At 49.2% G+C, this 18,037-nt stretch overlaps 1 protein-coding gene across 2 annotated transcripts in view; it reads left to right on the forward strand.

Moving 5' to 3' along the window:
- LOC135819766 (complement component receptor 1-like protein) overlaps window positions 1–15,111 on the forward strand; it is a 74,732-nt gene extending 59,621 nt beyond the window's left edge. For both annotated transcript variants that reach the window (XM_065333029.1, XM_065333030.1), the window contains one exon: window positions 13,869–15,111. In XM_065333029.1, coding sequence (XP_065189101.1) covers window positions 13,869–14,161 — 293 coding nt within the window. In that variant the 3' untranslated portion in view covers window positions 14,162–15,111. The remainder of the gene's footprint in view (window positions 1–13,868) is intronic.
- The last annotated feature ends 2,926 nt before the right edge of the window (window positions 15,112–18,037 follow it).

Consider the following 18,037-nt stretch of genomic DNA (forward strand, 5'->3'; position numbering starts at 1 on the left):
AAGTTATCTGTGCCGAAGAACGACGTGACGGGCTTCATATCCAGCACTGTTCGTCGCATTGTCACTGCGCTCAACATTGCTGGTAGTCGCCGTTGCTGTCGACTGGGTTGCTGATCCTTTCCCTACCGCAGCGGCGTACTGGTCTTTATGAGCAGAAATCAGGTGCTGGAACAAGTTGGTTGTGCCGCTTTGACGGACGAACTCGCGGCTGCACGAATTGCATCTCGCTACGCTATCAGCTTCCTCGAAATATGCCCACGCTGGCGATCTCTTGGTCAGGTTAACTTTTGCTTTTCCAGGCGGCAGCATTGTCACTGCTCTCCTCGCCAAAAAATCAAAACTAACTAAGTTTTTGACAAGAACTGAACAAATTAGAAGGACGGCAGCCACACTCACAGTTTCGCTACAACCTAACAGTAATGAAGCTTTCCGGTTGTTACATTTTCCGGCTACGCTGACTAGTGCAGTGAATGTAGTGACTATGTACGACTACCCAAAAAGGATCAAGCGTGCGGACCTACGGCTTCATGCACGTCTACTTCGACGTTCATGTACTTGTGCGCATGACGCGCGTGCATGATGCCATGCATGGTCTGCATGTACTGACGTCATGACCGCTCTCGCACTGTACAGTCATAATCGTTATCGATCATAATATGATATAACGATTATCGATTTCATCCATAACGAGTGATATACGAGTAATCGGTATAATCGTTTCGGCCCTAATACATGTACACACACACACACACACACACACACACACACACACACACACACACACACACACACACACACACACACATTTGAATTGAATACTTTGGGATCCTCGGTGGAAAACAACCAACTTCATTTCTCACGTTTATAGAAAAGAAAAAAGGACCAAGAAACTACTTTTTTCTTTACTATAAATGTTTTATCCTTTGCTCTCCATCCGAGTCAATTTCTCATTTTATGATTTTTTTTAAGTATGACTGTACTTCTCTCATAATTATTTTGTTCGTTCTTAGTAGAAACGGGAGGTTTTTCCTCTGGTGAGAAGGCAGAGTTGCCTCTGCTCTAAACGAATTGAAATAAAAGAAACAAAGAAACAAAAATAAAACGCTATGCTCTTCATTCTGGCTTTTCTGCAGTATTAAAAATATAATTTTTAAATCACGCTTCACCTGAGACTGAGTTAGACTGAATTTTCAGCAGCCGTAGGATAATGGTGTAGGGTGGTGGCGTTCCAACGGATACTGAAACTCATAACAGCATACTGTAATGATAAAATTTATGAGCAACTTAAATGAGCAAAAACGTGGCTTTTTGTCACTTTTGAATTTTTTTTATAAAGCTTTCTGTACCTCGACATCACTGCGCAAAGAAACTTCAGTCAAACATGTTCATCCGTCACAGAGCTAGGGCTGTTTGAATTAACAAGCAACTGTATTTACATCCCCTTCTACAGTACTCGCAGCAGCCAGGTACGGTATAGTGGGACGGTCAAAGACCGTTATTGACAAACAGAGCCTACCAGGTTCAAGTCCTGCTTGGAAGCGAAAGAATTTTTTCCAGTCGTGCTGCAACCCACAGTTAGTAGGTAACTGGTGGCCAGGGAAACATGGACGCAGCGGATGGAACTTTCCGTCATGGCTTTGATCACTTTGGTGGTGGGTCTAGTCTACTCACCTCCCACCGCTTAGGAGCTGCATCTGCGCCTTTAATCTTTGCAGTGCGGTGGCGTTCCTATGGATGCTGAAAACTCAGCCTAACCGAGTCTCGAGCACATTACTTGGAAAGTTAAGTACATGAGTATTGTATTTATTTCACGGTTCGCTCGAGACTCGGTGAGGCTGAGTTTTCAGCATCCATAGGAACGCCACCGCACTGCAAAGATCAAAGGCGCAGATGCAGCTCCTAAGCGGTGGGAGGTGAGGAAATACGGTATAATTATTACATTACTGGATAATCCAATTGAGCTTGATTTTCCAGTAAACCGTCTGAAAAGATGGCGACAGAACATTCAAGGAACAAAGCATGTAGCTATAGCTTATTCTGTTTCTATGTGTGTCAAGTGTCAAGTTCAACACTAAAACCAGGCTTTTGTGCCAACAGTCACGTGCATCTTGAAAATCAGGCTTGTATTAAAAACGGGTTTCTATATGAGACTTCAGCGGAGGCGTTTGTTAGCACGCTAGGCACACCACAGGGTGATGGGCTGAGCCCGGTTCTGTTTGTTTGCTACCTGGAAGCAGCACTGAGGGAGACTCGAAGCAAACTACCACCACGGCCAGACACTGATGCAGCAATACCACAGGAAACAGGATATGCCGATGACATTTCCTCCTATTCGACTGAGCGACAATGGCTTGCCAACTCCCTACCCGTGATAGCTGACGGCCTGGGTGACTGGTCACTCAACGTTAACAGCAGCAAAACAGAGTGGCTTCACATCTCTGCCTCCACCACCGAATGGCGAAGATCGAAGCAACTTGGCTCTCTCATGGGGGAAGAGGAGGACTTGAGCCGACGAATGGACCAAGCATCAACATCATATGGCCGCATGTATTCGCTCTGGATACGACGTCAACTTGTATCCGAGGAAACCAGGCTTCGTCTCTACAATGCCATCGTCCTACCAACACTGTTAGACAACTGCGAAACCTGGGGACTGACAGAGGCTGCACTGGAGAGGCTGAACGCCTTCCATAGACGTCAACTACGGAACTTGTTCGGAATTAGGTATCCTGCCATCATCTCCAACAAAGACCTATATTCCAGAGCACACACACAGCCACTTTCGCACACCGTTGCTGTCTGCCGTTTCCGGATGTTGGGTCATGTTCTGAGGATGCCCTCAGATGCCCCGCCACAGCAGGCAATGGACAACTACTTCCGTCGAGATGTCACCGGTGTGCGTGGACGCCCGAAATCGAACCTGGCCACGGCAGTCAAGGCAAGCACAGCTGCCAGAGACATGCCACTGAAGACCATGACTGATCTGAGTGGGCTCAGAATGCACGCTTTGGACAAGCAATCATGGAGGGAACTCTCAGCCTGAGCTGGTTTTGCTCACGGCTGCAAGGCACGGGGTAGTGAACCCAGGACAGAAGCGGACCAGGCATCATGACTTTGCACATCTATCGTTATGCTGCTTCATTACGCGACCTGTTTTATTATTATTATTATTTTATGGCTCAACATCCGAGTTTCAAATTATTATAAGAGACAGGCTTTAAAAAAAGGTTTGCTCCCCACACCGGAGCTCGCGCTATTCCGCCGACTTTACTTGACACTTTGTCAAAACGTTTGAGGCCTTGTCCCCAAACGTCTGATTGCTACAAAAGCTAGAGGGGTGAGTTGGTTGGAATACGAACTTTCTTACAAACAAGAACACCAAAACTAATTTGAATACAGCAAAAAACGAAGGTATAAATCAAAGTATGAAGCGCAGGAGTAGCATCATGAGTACGAAGAAATTCATGAGGCAGCAGTGCATTGACATGACATGCACAACCATACTAATACATCATTTTATATTCGTGGGATGATTGAATCCGCGACACTCCGACAAGAAAGAAAGTAGTACACCTCATGAGATAATGAAGACTGGGTGGATTACACTGAGATGTAGTGATGGTGTTTTACAAAAGTATCTAGAGTCTAAGAAGTACTGCTACAGTCAAAATGCACTAGTATGACAAGCGAAGAACTACTTCAAAGTACATGGAACCTCATTACACAGAAGAGAAATGCACGTACGTAGATGTATTAGGAGAATTGTACGGGATTTATACTCCCGCCGGAGTAATTGTAAATAGAGGGAGAGTCATACATACGCGAACCGTAAAAGCAGTCTCATCATGATGTAAGGCACACATAGCTTGATGTTACCCACTTGGCGATCTTCTCACGTGCTGCGTCGGCCGACGCTCGAGGAGGACGCTTTGAAGTCACAACAGGTAGCGGAGGGGCATCATCCACTGGAGCCGGATCAGTAACATCAGAAGACACAGGCTGCTGACCTGGAGTGGAAGCATCAACTGGAATAACGTGCCTACACTCCAGGGAATATAGACGGGACAATGGGCGCTTGACGGTGTTGCCGGTTGACATGATGACTTGAGCTGTTCGAATCTGTCCATCCGTGGGACTACAGATGATCTTCGTGATACGACCCAGCTTCCATAGACAACGTGGGGTAGATTCCTCTTCGACGAGCACTACCTCGCCCAACTGGGGATGTGACGCTGTCTGTTGATGGCTTGCAGACGCTCGTTTGTCTGCACAGGATATTCTCTCTTGAAGGACTTGCAGATATTCCTTCTTCCACATCTGCCAGAACACTTCGCTTTGACGTTGCTGTCGTCCCCATTCTTGAAGAAGACGGGTGGAGGGATTGGCAGAGTCTGGGACGAAATCAGGTTCATCCAGGGATGTTGAGAGAGGTATCGCAGTGGGGCACTCACCGACTAAGAAATGAGCTGGGGTCAAAACATTGACCTTGCCCTCGTAGTCAGCTGTGACTGAGGTCAGTGGTCTGCTGTTCACGGCAGCTTCGGCTTCAGCCAGGAGTGTCACAAGTTGATCGAGGTAAATGCGCTGGCGTCCTAATGCCTTTCGCAGACAACGCTTTACCAGCCCAACCATCCTTTCATACACACCACCTTGCCATGGCGCGAAGGCGGTGGCGAACTTCCAGCATATACCGTGACTGTTGAGGAAGTTGAAAACGTCGGTATCCTCTGCAGCTGATTGCCAGAATTCATCGAGTGCGGTGCTTGCAGACTTAAACTGTGAAGCATTGTCAGAGTAGAGAAGTCTGGGGACACCACGTCGCGCAATAAATCGTCGAAAACAGCTGATGAACTGAATGGTGGACATGTTGCTCACCCATTCCAGGTGCACAGCACGTACCGACAAACATGTCAGGAGGCAGACCCAGACCTTCACAGCTGTTGTACCTTCAGACTGCTTGACGAGGATGGGCCCGAAATAGTCAAGACCCACGTACTCGAACGGCCGGGCTGCTGGTGTCACGCGTTCCTTTGGCAGTGGCGGCGGAACTGGCAGCTTGTACGGAGGTCCCTCGTGCTTTCGGCACGTGGTACAACGTCGAATGATAGAACTAACCGCACGGCGGCCCTGGGGCACCCAGAAATTCAGACGGAGTTGAGCCAACGTGTGGGATACTCCAGCGTGGAGCAGTCGACAGTGGAGGTCCGTTATGATGAGCTGCGTCAGGCGATGAGTATTCGGCAGCAGGGGCTGAGCAAAGGGAGAGACAGTATAGTCAGCCTTAGGAGCGCGTCCGTGACAGCGCAAGACGCCAAATTGATCAACCGTAATGCCAAGCTGACTGCGGATGACACATTTGCGATTGGTAACAAAGCTGTTGAAGACGTCACCAAAGCACTGGTATTGTGATACACGAGTGACCAGAGTGAGGATGAGACGACGAATACCAGCGTTGAGGTGTGCGGAGGAGGCAATTGCTTGCATCAACGCAAACAAGAGGGGATGGCTGGTGTGAATAGTGGAGCGATAGCCAGAGGATAAGCGGGACCATAGATACTGGTGAAGAAATCGGCAGCAGTAGAAGATAACACGAATCAGACGCTCCAAAGAAGATGACCGGTCAAGTAGCTGAACAAGGCAGGTTGACCATGCGACCAGATCTGATGTAGTGACATCCAAGCTGTTGGTGTTGAGGAGAGTGGCAGCATGAACGACTTTTGAACCACGCTCTTCAGCTGCAACCTGCTGTAGGATGTCAGGTGTGACTAGCAAGTGCTGATCTCCTGGCCACTCCGCCACGTCAAGTCGAAGCCAAGCAGGACCCTGCCACCAGAGTGTGTTGCTGGAGAGATCTGCAGTACTCTGGCCGCGTGTTGCAACATCAGCTGGGTTGAAGCTTGATGGCACATATCGATAGTCGAGGTTGGGAATCTGCCGGATTTCCTGGATGCGATTGTCGACAAAGGTTGACAAGTCCTTTGTTGACTGGAGCCAGTGCAAGACACACTTCGAGTCACACCATAGAACTTGTGAGCTGAGCGAGAGCTGCAGATGTTGACGGATGAATGCAGCCATGCGAGCACCGATGAGGACACCAAGGAGCTCCAGACGTGGGATGGTGAGTGACTTGTCCTTGGCACACTTGCCTTTGTTGAAGGAAGATGGTGGCAGACGCATCTTACTGTACACCAGTACAGTATGGACGTTGGAGTTGCGCTGAATGCGGAGGTAAGCTGCTGCAGCGTACGCATGTTGAGATGCATCCGTGAAGATATGCAGCTGCATGTCGCCATCATGGTACCGGTGATACCTTGGAATAGCCATGTCGGATAACCCATCCATCTGTTGCACTAGACCAAGCCACTCTTCTTGAACATCGGGAGGTAGCGCATCATCCCACGTGACCGACAGACCCCACAGCCGTTGCAAGAATATCCGAGCTGGAAGGAGGACGGGCGTCACGAGACCCAAGGGGTCGTACACTGCTGAGACGGCGTGAAGGACTGCGCGTTTAGTGATGCTGCACTCCGTCTTGGTGAGTTTGGTACAGCCGGGTATAGAAACGGTGTCATTTTCCGTGTCCCACTTGAGACCAAGTACTTTCACGTAGCGAGACGTTACACGGTCTTGCTCCGGTATAGCAGAACGAACAGCATCACTGTTGGTGGTGAACTCACGCAAGTTCATTGAGGCTGACTTGAAGATGTCCTTGGCGGCAGTGTAGGCAGCGATAGCGGCGCTCTCCAGATCCATGCCGAGGATGATATTGTCGACATAAATGTTGTCGGAAATAGCTGTGGCGAGGGGCGTGCCTTGCGTGCTGAGATGATGGCGTACGGTGGCTTCGAGCAGGAACGGGCTCGAAATCACTCCAAACGGCATACGTCGAAACCGATAAACGCTCAGGTTGTCCTTGGTAGGAGCCGGGTTTGAAGGATCCTGAAACCAAAGGAACCGCGTGACATCTCGATCAGACTGCCTGATGCTTAGCTGCAGAAAGGCTTTCTCAATGTCAGCCAATAGGACAATAGGGTGGCAGCGGAAACGAAGCAGCATGCCACATAGGCTGGGTAGATTGATTGGACCGCGATGCATACACTCGTTGAGGCTCTTGGACCGTTTCGAGGATTTTGCAGAGGCATCATAGACGATACGCAACTTCGTTGTGGCCTTCGACGGTGTGATGACGGGCTGATGAGGCAAATAGTGTGTGGCATTTGCCGTACGGAGAGAGGATTTCGGAACAAGCTCAATGATACCAGCTGTGACTTGAGACTGGATGATCTTGTTGTACTGTGCCAAAAGGTCATTGTCGGAAGCCAGTCGCTTGGCCAGAGACGTTAACCGACCTAAGGCGAGACCAAAGTTGTCAGATACTTCAGGAGGCTCTGCTTTCCACGGCCACGCGATCTCATATCGCTTGCCCTCATACCTGACATGAGTGTCAAAGTGACGTTGAGCGAGCTCGTCAGAGGTGACATGAGGAGAATCCGTGATACCTATGGTGTCAAGAGACCACATCCGAGAAAGATCAGGATACGGCATCATGGACGATGGAGCAACATAGTTACCCAAAGACGACGGATGCTGGCGAGCAGAGGTAAGTGTGGAGCACAGAAGTACACTACTGGCAGACTCGGAGTGGTCCGTCTCCACGGTCGACTTCCCAGCAACGAGGTATCCAAGACGGGACGGTATAACATGAAGGCCAGATGGTAGAGAAACGGAAGGCCCGTTGATTAGTTCCCAGAAATGGGCAGCTCCAATCAGCAGGTCAATCTTACACGTTGACGATTCAGAAGAGATGGGCTCCGCGAGAGCATCACCGGCAACCGCCAATATAGTGGCGTAATCTTCATCTGAGAGCCGACAGTGTCGAATTGGATCGGTAATCTTCTGCATGGTGTTAGCTTCCATGGTCAGACGAGAGCCATCATGGAGTTCAAGATCGAACTCGACCGTTGTTGTGTTGAGCTGTACAGGCTGCGATGAGGCGAATGTGGAGACAACTAGGCACTCTTGCCGACCTGCGGGCAAGCCTAGTCGTGTGGCTGCGTCTACACTGAGGAATGTAGACTGAGAACCGCTGTCCAGAAGGACCGTAACTTGTTGAGATTCACCTGAACCAGAGTGGATAGATGTCCTGGCAGTCATCAAGCGAGTCTGGCTTGCTGGGACTGTTGGACCAGGGAGTTGCCGAGTGGCAGCTACATTAGAGGACACCCGCAGAGATGATGAGGAGCCACTAGAAGTAGTAGCAGATTGCTGTTGTTGAGGATTCCCAGTACGGCTCTGCTGGGAATCACCATACCGTGCCGTCTGACGTCCAGCAGAGCAGATTGCTGTGTTATGGTGATTCGACCGGAGGCAATGCCGACATTGTCGTTGCCGGGTGCAGACCGAACTGGTATGACCTGAGCCCAAGCAACGAAAACAGAGACGCAACCCCAACAAGCGATTCTTACGGGCCTCTGGAGTAGCGAACTTCTGACACGAGTCGTGTCTGTGTGTAGCACCACAGAAGACACATGGCCTGCGAGACTGTTGTCCAGAAGCTGTGGGTACTCGATGCTGTTGTGCTGTCGCCACAGGAAGAGCGCTCCCAGATACAGGACCAGGCGCTGGCGCGGCCGGGACGCTGCCGTCACTGCGAGAGGTAGAAGATGTGGCAGACCGCTGGTAGGCCCTGTCATGTAAGCTGACATACCTCTTCAAAGCCCGGCGGAGCTCTGATACACTCCATGCTTGAGCCGCCTCCGACAGGGGTCGCCATTCTTCCAACTTGGTTGTGACACTAATAGGAAACTTCGACAGTATTTGTTGAGCGACCAGCCGCTGAGTGGCCAGAACCTCTCCTTGAGCTTCCAGCTGGAGGCACACATTCTCAATCATCTCACACTTCGCCTTGATGTCGCTATGACTGGATGTGGATGCCGGCATATGTTGCAACTTGTGGTACAACTTGGTGATGATGACGTCAGCTCTGCCGAACTCATCCTGAAGCGTTTTCAGGGCCACGGGATAGTTCTGGTCAGTAACAGCTATTCCAGCAATTAGACGGCAAGCAGACCCTTTTAATGATGACTTGAGATATGTGAATTTGGTGACGTTCGGGAGCTGCTGCGAGTCAACAGATGCGACATACATATCCCAAAAGACGGGCCAGTCCAGAATGTCGCCACTGAAGCTAGGCAAAGACAATTTCGGGAGGTTCACCTGGGTATACGTAGTTGACCCTGGCTGCATGGGTGACTGAGCCATCGTGGTCGGCTGAACGGTTTGAACCGCAGCAATAGCAGCTTGCCTGGCAGCTTCAGCGACCATGGTGGTCATGGTTGCAATACTAGACGGAGCTGCAGCATCAACAGCACGTGGCATCGGACTAGCGACTGGCGAGAATGAACTAAGGCTGAGTGAAGCCATGCTTAGCTCATCAGAGGAATCATCATCACTGCTGTCATCCAACATAACAGTATGTGCTGACATAGGAGTGTGGGATGGCAAAGGAGTAAATTCTACTTTGCTGGCACCAGAACTAGACTTCTGCTGGACAGAGCTTTGCTGTGGTGGTTTCAGAGCTGACAGAATACTATGGGTAGACACTGGAGCTGCTGTCACACTGTGTAGAGCAAAGGGCAGCTCACTGCAGGCAGCTGTACTGGTAGTCCCAGGCTGGAGCTGCGGTGTGTAGAAGTTAGGAACTGGTGGCATGGTGTGACAGTCGGTGCGTGACGGTGACAAGCTCCCGCTACATGTATCCAAATGATGAGATGCAGGGGTGCGTGTGTGTGCACTGCTACGAAGTGATTGTGACGCTGGTGCTGATGCTAATGTTCCGGTACATGTGTGACTGTCAGTAATGGTTGCCGCAGAAACTGAATGCAATGAAGAAGAATGGGCAGGCAAACGAGAGAGACGTGAAACGGTAGCCTCAACCGGGTCAGGAAAGTTCGCCATGGCCTCAGGAGCCGTACGCATGATGGAGCTCCTCACCTTTCTCAAGATACCACACAAGTCGTCAAATTCTGACTCCCAGCTGTCAAGCTCGTCCAGTTCGTCTTCAGCAGAGTCCATTTCTTCGTATGCTGTCCGAAGGGCCGCTACAACTTCCTCAAGTTGTAGTGAAAGCGACTGGGCCTCCCCCCAATCGGCTGCCAAATACTGAGTATTGGAACTTGACTCAGCGCTAAACTCGCGCGCAAGGCGAGTGTGTACGCGGACAAAACGTCTGCGCAAGTTCGCTCTACGGCGAAGCAACTGCTCAACATCGGAGCTTGCTTGGGTGGCCATCCCGAAACAAGCTGATGTCGAACGAAAGTTGTGATCGTGACTATCCTGGTCACAGCACCATGTCAAAACGTTTGAGGCCTTGTCCCCAAACGTCTGATTGCTACAAAAGCTAGAGGGGTGAGTTGGTTGGAATACGAACTTTCTTACAAACAAGAACACCAAAACTAATTTGAATACAGCAAAAAACGAAGGTATAAATCAAAGTATGAAGCGCAGGAGTAGCATCATGAGTACGAAGAAATTCATGAGGCAGCAGTGCATTGACATGACATGCACAACCATACTAATACATCATTTTATATTCGTGGGATGATTGAATCCGCGACAACTTGACTGACTCACGACTGCCATCCAGAGCACACGAGAAGTCCAACGAACCTTCGACTCGGCAAACCTGCAAGAAAGCACCACTCCCTGCTCAATACACAGTGTTTCGGGGAATTCACCCCTCATCAGTTGAGCTTGAGTAGGCTGAGGAAGATTGTGCCTGAAGAGCACCACTTATATAGTGCTCTCCAGGCACAAACATCACCAGGGATACAAACTTACAGAGACGCTCCGCTTCCAGCGCGACAAACACCTCGTGAACACCAGACAGCAGCGTGAGTCAGTGTCGCTCCTGGACGGTGACGCGCTGGAAGCGGAGCGTCTCTGTAAGTTTGTATCCCTGGTGATGTTTGTGCCTGGAGAGCACTATATAAGTGGTGCTCTTCAGGCACAATCTTCCTCAGCCTACTCAAGCTCAACTGATGAGGGGTGAATTCCCCGAAACACTGTGTATTGAGCAGGGAGTGGTGCTTTCTTGCAGGTTTGCCGAGTCGAAGGTTCGTTGGACTTCTCGTGTGCTCTGGATGGCAGTCGTGAGTCAGTCAAGTGTCAAGTAAAGTCGGCGGAATAGCGCGAGCTCCGGTGTGGGGAGCAAACCTTTCTTACAAAATCATCGCCGAAGTCGCAACCACTACTTCAGACAGGCTTTAATACAAGACAATAATGGTGTTTATCTTCCTCATGGGATGTCATTGGAGGCAAAGATACTTGTCGAAAAAAGAGGATGAGAAATGGGAAAAGTGCTCATGTGTCCCTAAAAATCCCCGCCCTTAAAAAAATTTCCCCTTTTAAAAATTAATTTCACGGTTCGCGTGAGACTCGGCTGAAAGCCGAGTTTTCCGCATCCGCCGTGGGAACGCCACCACCCTCTAGGATCAAAGGCGCAGATGCAGCGCCTAAACGGTGGGAGGTGAGTAGATCAGACCCACCACCAAGTGGTCAAAGACCGAAATCCCATTAGCTGCATCCATGTTACCCTCGTGCCAGGCCACGAGTTCCCAATTAACTGTGGGTCGCAGCACGGCTGGAAAAATTCCTTCCGCTTCCAAGCAGGACTTGAACCTGGTACCCTCTGTTTCTCAATCATGGTCTTAGACCATCCCACTATGCCTGCCTTTTAGTTCTCCTAAAAATGGCACATCCTCTTTGTTCTGCCCAAACCAGGCATAACATTCTTTCTTTTTTTTCAATTCCCAAACCTACTGGAAGCCAGAGTACATGACATGTTATAAGAGAGATAGGAGGGGTAAAATGCACAGTGAAGTCAGCCGTGTAGCCGCCCGTGTTTCCAGGTTGCCCGGAAACCCCCTCCGCGGTTGCAGCGCAGACGCCGAAACCTTCGAAAACTACAGCAAATCTCTCCTGATCCTGAGTGCGTACATGTGCAGTCATGGGAGGTACAAACTACTGACAGTGCGGTGCATGCTGCACGCATGCACTTGAGTGAGGCGTGAAGCTATGCTAGTTTGCGAGCGCTTCGTGCGCACTACTAGCTGGCCAACTACATGTACCTGACTACGGTCATTGTAAAAGTTCTCTTTCATGTTGTGTATTTCAGTACAAATTCTTAGGTGTGAATGCTTTTGACGGGGGATCTGCCCCCGCCCTCCCCCACAAGATGCTCTGCCCACTTGATCCACCAGGACCCATCTGGAAACCGCCTCCCAGACCCTTCCAGCTACATGTACGCGCCTGGAAGTGAGTTTATAGATAGAACAGAAAGGCTCCGGGCTGTCCCAAAAGAGCGCTCACAATGCCCAAGGGGCAGAGCTACATACATGTACAAGAAGAAGAGGATGGGGAATTCATTGCACCGCTCCGAGGTTTACGCACCAGGTGAGCAGCAGGCACCAACTCCAGACCACAAGCGTTGTCTGATGATCGCCTGGTAAATGAAACTCAGAGTAACAAACAAGTATTCATCCTCTTCTTCTTCTTCTTCTTCTTCTTCTTCTTATACCTGGGGTGATATAGGGCTTCGTCAACCATGGTACACACTATTTTGGTCAAGTGCCGGTTTTCGTTAGACGGCTTGATCTGTGTTTTACTTGTATGTCGTGCGCGTGCTCCATACCTGTTCACTTGTATGTAGTGCTTGTGCTCCATACCTGCTCACTTGTATGTAGTGCTTGTGCTCCATACCTGCTCACTTGTATGTAGTGCTCAGTGTGCTCCATACCTGCTCACTTGTATGTAGTGCTTGTGCTCCATACCTGCTCACCAGTGCTGTTACGTCTATAACATGTAATTTAAAAAAAATTAGAAGTGGAGTGAAATTTCGGTGCCAGGGACCTGCCAGGTTTCAGGTGTAATTTAGAATTAGGTGACCAGCCTACCCTTCACATACAGTGCATACTCTGCAGTCCTTTACTTGTAATCTAACTTAGGAGCCTGGTTTCTCTACCGAGATTAAAGTTACACCAAAAGTAACGTGTTCGCCAGTACTCACTTCTTCATACTATTTAGTAGCTTTTAGGGCTGAAACGATCGTGGATTTTCAAGTATCGATTACTCGTTAGCTTAACGATCGAGTAATCGATTATAATCGTTACCAAATAGAGTCATAATTCTGTGCAAACATTACTCTGTTTCCACAAACTATGCCTTCATAATACCAACAAATCTGCATTAGTGAAAGGGTAGCTCCGAAACATGGCAGTTTTGAAGTCAATTTTAACCTCAGAACATGAACCATACCCCTGGCAACTGCATACTCCCAGCGGAAACTGATTCAAACTTCACAAAACGAGGGTTTACACTACTTTCTTGACACAAATTTAAAAAACGCAAAATAATCGTAATCGGTAATCTAAACGATTGCTCGATCGTTAGAGTTATCAAACGAGTACTCGATTATTCGGTATAATCGTTTCAGCCCTAGTAGCTTTGCATGGTAAGCATGGAAAAGCTCTGCTCATTCTCCTACTTTTCATGCATCCGTGTACATCTGGCAACTTAAAATTGCCATGCATGTTAAACCAGCAAATGTTTGCGATGGGCCGGAGCTGAGGGATGTCGGCAGATGCAGATTATAATAATGACGCCGGTCTACAGCAAACTGATGCAGTCTCTAACTCTAGCATGGCAAGCGCACACAACCCTCTACCCCGACCGAACCTGATTGCATCTCCGTCTGGTGTGCGTGTGTGTGTGTGTGTGTGTGCGTGTGTGTGTGTGTGCGTGTGTGTATGTGTGCACGTGTGTGTGGACGTCATGCACTTGTGCGTTTTGTTGTTGCTTTGCCACTCTAGCTGGATCGGCACAATTATTGTCAACGCAATCCAGTTATATCCTAATTGCAGTCGTGATCGTACTAGCCATATTAGGTACAGTTGGCATCGTAGTCAAGGGTAAGGGCAGAGTGCCCGGAGTCAGCGCACGCACTAAGTCAGACTCCTTTAATCTTGTGAAAAGGTACCCTTCCCCGTGGGATTCACCAGTACCTCACCACGACGCAGACGCAAGCGTATATTCAGTCTACGGCCATGGCAAGAGATTCTCCCGTCCGAATCTGTACCAAGAGCTGAGACCGTTCCAAAGCTGAACCGCGCACCACCAAGCTCGGCCGGCCACGACCAAGACCGAGTGGAAACACAAGGCGAAAGACTGACATCTACCACCCGCTGCAGCGTCTGATTAGGGACTCCCTCCCCCCCCCCCCCTCCTCTCCCCCATCAGCACTCTGCATGTGGTTGGCCATTGGGAGAAAGGATCATCTTGTCCTGCTGTGCCCTTTTCCTCCATGCAATTCCACTCTGTGCAGCTGCCTGAATGGTGAATACCATCGGTGTAAAAAATGAATTACTAGCCATCCCTCCTATAGACATACTGCCCATTGATATCATTAATCCCACATTACTTATTTACTTAGAATTTTTTTTTTTATTTAGTTGTTCTTAGAGTTGCACGTGACATGCACTTTTTTCACAAGAACAACACTTCGTCGTTGACCCCACAGTATTTTTGCCTTCTTCGCCTGGCAGCATGCAGGTAGTTTGAAGCAAGGATTACTCTAGCTTTACACTTTACTTCACACTCCGCTCTGCGGCTACTGTTCTGCAGTGAACGCGGCTAGAATGTAGGTTATCCTGCTCGACCCTGCACACATCCTCAGCATGCAGCGGGCACGGTACGCAGAAGATTCAATTTTTTATTCGTGAATCGAAATGTAATATTCCCCACTTCGTTCTCTATCGCACTTTTCAGGCGCAAACTATCTAATGCTCCAAGGCTGTACACTAAGCAATTGTTCCATATTTCCACCGACAAGCGGAACATGCGGATTGAAATTCTGGAGCTAAAATAATTGTACAATCATGTACATCGACCTACTACGTGTTATGGTGATTGCTGATATTTTCACCCGTCGATTATTTCTTTCCTTTCTCAGTTCATGTTCTTGTTGTGTATCGTTTCAATATCTTTCTATCTTTCCTGTTTCGTTCCCCCAAACTTCTTTCTTCTTTGTGAAGTAATAGTGCATGTATTTCAAAATGGTTGGTTGCCCGCAATGTTCCAGGGCGTGTGCTTTTCCCCGTCAACTAATTGACTGGGCCCTCGACTGACTCACGACAGGCTTGAGGCCCGGTCCACACATATTGGCCCAGGACACGGGGGAGGGTGCTTGAGCCCCGGTCCACACATCATGGCCCAGGTCACGGGGTGGGGGTTGGGGGTGCTAGCCCCGGTCTACACATCATGGCCCAGGACACGGGTGGGGGGGGGGGGTTCAGCCTGGGACACATATGAAGGCCTAGAAGGGACGTTTCAGCCCTGGGCCACACATGGCCAGGAAGGCAGACAGACAGATAGATAGAGATAGATAGATAGAGATAATTAGAGATAGATAGATGAGAGAGAGAGAGAGAGAGAGAGAGAGAGAGAGAGAGAGGCGTTAAAGCCCCAGGCCACACATCAAGGTCCAGAAGGGGTTGTTGCAGCCCCGTAGCAGACACCATGGCCCAGGAGAGGGGGGGCTCATACGAGGAGATGCTAGCTCATGCGAGGACATGCTACTTCAAGCGTGGAGATGTTTTTGAATCTGGATCTATGCTCCCCTTCTGTTCTTCAGAACGAAGTATTGCTCTCCGACAGGATTAGGCTGCGCTCTTCTTACCTGAACATGATGTTTCCTCAGTATGCAAGCTGTTTTGCCAGCCGAAAAGTTCTTTTCAATTGCTCACAACCTGCATTAAAGGGGAAGTTAAGGCAAAAATCAAAATTTCACCAGTTGTAGTCTTCGGGGTGCTGAGTCGAATGGTCTTGGTCCGAGAAAGCTGAGACGCTCCCTTCCTACTTGAATCCCAATCGAACTCGCGCACTTCCACCGAAACTGAGTGACTGTGCCCTACTAGATGGGGATTTGTATGCAAAATGTCACTAAAAGCGCCATTTCGTTCTTATAAAAGCACGGATGACCGCGATTGGCCCATATGTTGTACTCTTTTGGACGCTGAGTCGACTGGTTTTGGTCCGAAAAGGCTGCGATGCAGTGTTCCTCCTTTATTCCCAATCGAACATGGTTGAACAAGTGGTCACGTGCTCCTGGGTGCCCAAATCACCTGGTCACCACGCCAGCAGGCGACAACTTTCACACCAAGGTTCAACTTGAGTTCAACTCGAGTGACAGGACAGCACCCAAAAAAGGTCAAACAGGCTAGTAAGTTGTACCCTGCAGGCACGGTGACGAGGTGACTAGTGTACGCAGGAGCACTTGACCGCTTGTTCAACCATGTTCGATTGGGAATAAAGGAGGAACGCTGCATCGCAGCCTTTTCGGACCAAAACCAGTCGACTCAGCGTCCAAAAGAGTACAACATATGGGCCAATCGCGGTCATCAGTGCTTTTATAAGAACGAAATGGCGCTTTTAGTGTCATTTTGCATACAAATCCCCATCTAGTAGGGCGCAGTCACCCAGTTATTCGACTCAGCACCCCGAAGACTACAACTGGTGAAATTTTGATTTTTGCCTTAACTTCCCCTTTAAAATGTTAGCTGTTTCTACGATGTTACTATGGGCAACCAAATGGTCGAGCCTACCGTAAAAGTCTGTAATTAAAGGGGACGTACATGTATACCCTGAAATCAAAATTTCACCAGTTGTAGTCTTCGGGGTGCTGAGTCGAATGGTCTTGGTCTGAGGAAGCTGAGACGCTCCCTTCCTCCTTTATTCCCAATCGAACTCGCGCACTTCCACAGAAACTGAGTGACTGCGCCCTACTACAAAAATATAGATGGGGATTTGTAGGCAAAATGTCACTAAAAGCGCCATTTTGTTCTTAAAAAAGCACGGATGACTGGGATTGGCCCATATGTTGTAGTATTTTGGACGCTCAGTCGACTGGTTTTGGTCCGAAAAGGCTGCAATGCAGCGTTCGGCCCATATTCACAATCGAACCCGGTTGAGTAAGCGTTCACATGCTCATGCGTACACCTGTCACCTGGTCACCGTACCTGCGCTGCAGGTTACAACTTTCACACCAAGGTTCAACTCAACGGATCAAAGGGTCAACTCGAGTGACAGGAACTACGGGTGAAAGGGGTGCTCCGGATACCCGTCTGTTTAGCTGCTGATCCGTTAGCAAACGAGTGCCCGTTTTATGGTGAAAATTTGAACAAATACCCCCTTCATCTTTTTGACTCTTCTGTTGAAGTCAAGTTCAGCCCGATAAACATACTGCCTGAAATAAGTACCGGTATGGTTCACACATGCCTCGCTTACTAGTACCACGTACATGTACATGAAAAAAGAACTTGTCCACTACCCGCAAGCGAGGTCCGAAATTTAGTTCGCGCGCGAAAGTTAGTACGGGTGTGACCACTAAATTCGAAAGTATTAGTAGAGAGGTTCTGCTATACGTGAAACGTAGAGAAATCACGTAGAGAACAGGTGTCTGGGTTAGAGTCTACGGCTTCGCGTGTTTCGGGTCCAGATTTCTACGCGTAGATGAGGCTCTAGCGCTCTCTGCGTTGTGGCACACGCAAACAAAATGCGTACGGATCTGCTGCATGGGTATCGATCAACTGCATGCAGAAAACTGCCAAATATGGAAGGGGAAATTCCCAGTACACATTCCACGTGACATCTCTACGTGAAGCGTGGAGCAGAACAGGATTTCTTTACATTACGGGAACACGAGGAGAGTTCGTGTGATTCGTTGCGTCGCGTTCCCGAAACGTAGAGCGGAACCTCATTTGTACGTACTTCTTGATGGACCTTTACGGTAGTTTAAAAAATCAAGAGGAAAGTAATAGCGGCATTGGCGACAGCATCACCTGATGGGTTGAGAAACACATCAAGCAAAGACATTCGCACCGGTGGGCCACCACTTCGCCCATATATCCCCAGTGTCGAATGCATAGCAGCTGGAAAGAATATTCCGAAATCCAGAACCTCAACGCCGAGTGATTCTGTGCCG

The sequence above is a fragment of the Sycon ciliatum genome, chromosome 6 (genome assembly GCF_964019385.1).
Source record: "Sycon ciliatum chromosome 6, ocSycCili1.1, whole genome shotgun sequence".
NCBI classification, from domain to species: domain Eukaryota; kingdom Metazoa; phylum Porifera; class Calcarea; order Leucosolenida; family Sycettidae; genus Sycon; species Sycon ciliatum.